The 2815-nt window shown below is 35.3% G+C and overlaps 1 protein-coding gene across 1 annotated transcript; it reads right to left on the reverse strand.

Annotated features, from left to right (window-relative positions):
• Positions 1–1044: 1044 nt before the first annotated feature.
• MED31 (mediator complex subunit 31) lies at positions 1045–2774 on the reverse strand. Its single transcript, XM_008944498.1, is given in 4 exon segments — positions 1045–1392; positions 2045–2141; positions 2656–2747; positions 2749–2774. Coding segments are annotated over 4 exon segments (408 nt in total). The 3' UTR covers positions 1045–1199.
• Between the last annotated feature and the right edge of the window lie 41 nt (positions 2775–2815).

Consider the following 2815-nt stretch of genomic DNA (forward strand, 5'->3'; position numbering starts at 1 on the left):
AATTATGTTGACTAGACTGAAATAAATGTCACTGAATTCTAAGTTCAAATCTTCCACTAAAATCGTGCAACAAAAACTTGTCTTTCTTTTCATGTTGAAATAAACTTGAGTCTGCAAACAGTCTCTTTGCAAAGGATCTGAGCTCATGTTATTATAAATTGAGAGAGAGCAGCCTACAGTAAGGCTTATCTGCTAAGTTATACTTTTAATAATGAAGGGGGTGGGAGGGTAGGAGAAACAGAAAACACTTATTCTTCCTAAATTTGACATCACATAGCTACTGAAGCTGTTAAGATAAATTTTCAAAGCCAAAGATGTTTAATGGCTTGTCTGTTCAGCCCAAGTACCGTATGATGAAGGTTGAGTCTTGGTGTCACTGATCACGTTAAAGGCTTGACAGTTGCAGTACCTGCTCCTCCAAAGATATTAAATAAAACATGGATGCAGCATGAATAAAATCTAAAATATGAAAATTAAATCCCCTAATCTGTGTTCTTACAATAAAAACTATACAGAAATAAATGGTAAATGCTTCTCCAATACCACGAACATTTACATCTTTTTTTGGTAACACACAGTATTTTCACTACACATACTGTAGAGAAGCCTAAAAGCAGTCCCTATTTCACTGGCAGAAAAACAAGATGGAACTAAGTTGACTTTAATGGAATAGATACAGCTAGAGCCTGTTTCCTTCTTTTGAGTATCTGCAAAGTTTATTATTATCTCTCCTGCGGTCCTCGTCTCCTTATACTTTTGATTTCAACGTGTAGAACATGCTGTAAGGTTAACTGTGAGGCCCTCCAGCAACAATGATTACCAGACAAACAAAAGTGAAGAGTAGCAGCTCAGCTTGGTTTCAAGACAAAAATCTGTAATTTAGATTTTGTACAATGTTATCACTTCAACGTTGCTCATCCTGCAGTTGGTAACAAAGCTTTTTTTTTTTCAAGATCAAGGCGTCAGTAACTACAGTATTGCTCTTACAAAACTGTCTGTGCTACAAAATAAATTACAGAATTAAGGATTAACCAGTCTTAGAACTTTAAAGTTGACAAAAGAAAAAAATCCCCAGTCACTTGATAAATTGGAAATTAAATGCACAAACACCCAGAGCCAAACCTAGAAAAGGGTTCATTGCTCTCCTGTAAATCCTTTGACTGACAGAGAGTATACCTTAACACTCTTCCAAGAGCTTTTCATTTCACAGAGGTGTTGTTTTGTTGCTGCTGCTCTGCAAGTGCTTGCTGGAGGCGCATTCGCTTCCGTGAGTAGTGCTGCCAGTGAAGTATCTGTTGCTCATCAATAAATTTAGCACACTGAGCATTGACCAGTTCTTTGCGGAAATGTTCGTACTGGAGCAGCTCTAACATATGCAAACACTGAGGATACCTGGATTAAAAATACACAGTTTAATACAAGCTTATATAAGGTACGCTAAACTTAGCGTCTCTAATTTTGCAGTTCATTAATTTAGTTTTATCATGTATATGCTTTACTCAAGTATCAAACCACTTAAGACTACATATTCCACACAGTGTAACTTAACTTCTGTATTAGGCTGAACTATGTAACAGTTTATAGACACATCTACATGCTTGGAGTAGCTTTCCTCATGGCTAGATTTTATTAAAACAAATATCTAACTACAATACCCGTTTCCAAAGCTCATTTAAAGAGCATAAACAAAAACTGTTTTCAGAAAAATTGAAGGATTTTTAACACTCCCAAAAGTGCAAACATCTCCTGATTCGTGTAAGCATCAACAATAAAAAATTACTCTTAAAATGTACTTACTGGGTCTAATTGAATTAGTTTTGTACTATAACGTTCAACAGTTATTTTAAACAAATGATAAAGTGCAGACAAAGGCTGCAAAAAGAAGATTCCAAACAGAAATATTTATGTTGCATATGAACAGTAGGGAACACAAAGGCAAAGTGACAGGCAGAAATTAAATACAGACATGCAAAGGTACAGTGCACCACAGAAGGTAAAAATCACACCATTAAAATGCAGAAACCAAAGCGATTTTAACACTTACTTCAGGTATTTTGCATATTCAGGTTCTTTCCAATAAAGTAAATATTTAAGATAGTTTACAAAAGCTTTGTCTTTGAAGTACCCTCTTTGTGCAAGAACTGAAATAAAATTACAAATAAGGAACCGTCAGTTACAGATGCATGAAAAAATGTGCCCAGCTTAAAGAATAAGTATTCACAAAACTCTATAAAGATGCACTTTAGTCAGAACTTCATCATTACAATCTGTAGCATCAAAATTGGCAGGAAATTAAGTATCGTACATGAAACTGTTCTTAAAATTAGTAAAATTCTGTTTTCAGATAAAGGAATCCTGTTAACTTGGCATTACTTTTAAACTACAGACTTGAGTTTCTTGTTTTCTTTTGTTTTTTTTTCCCCCTCCATCATATAGATGTTTGTTTTGGTTTTTTTTTTTATAACCAATAAACCATTTTGCATTTTTAAAAACCCACCTGTTGGAAATATAGACAAATTATTTACAGACCACCTTTAGTCTGTGAAACACCCAATCCCTGTTTAGCTGTTTCTGTTTAACGTTACCAGTAACAATAAACACCATTACATTATATTAATTCCTTGGGAACCTGGTGTTTACTTTTAGAGTACTCACAGTTCAGGTAATTTGGATTCGCCAGACACTGAACGAACTCCAACTCCAGCTGGAACCGAAGTCGATTTCCTGTATCATCTGACACACAAGAAAAACAGTAAGAACCGGCCCCGCACCATGCAGCTGAAAGCCACTTCCTCAGTCTGAGCTGCACAGGCTG

This window comes from Merops nubicus, unplaced genomic scaffold, assembly GCF_000691845.1.
Source record: "Merops nubicus isolate BGI_N331 unplaced genomic scaffold, ASM69184v1 scaffold30987, whole genome shotgun sequence".
NCBI classification, from domain to species: domain Eukaryota; kingdom Metazoa; phylum Chordata; class Aves; order Coraciiformes; family Meropidae; genus Merops; species Merops nubicus.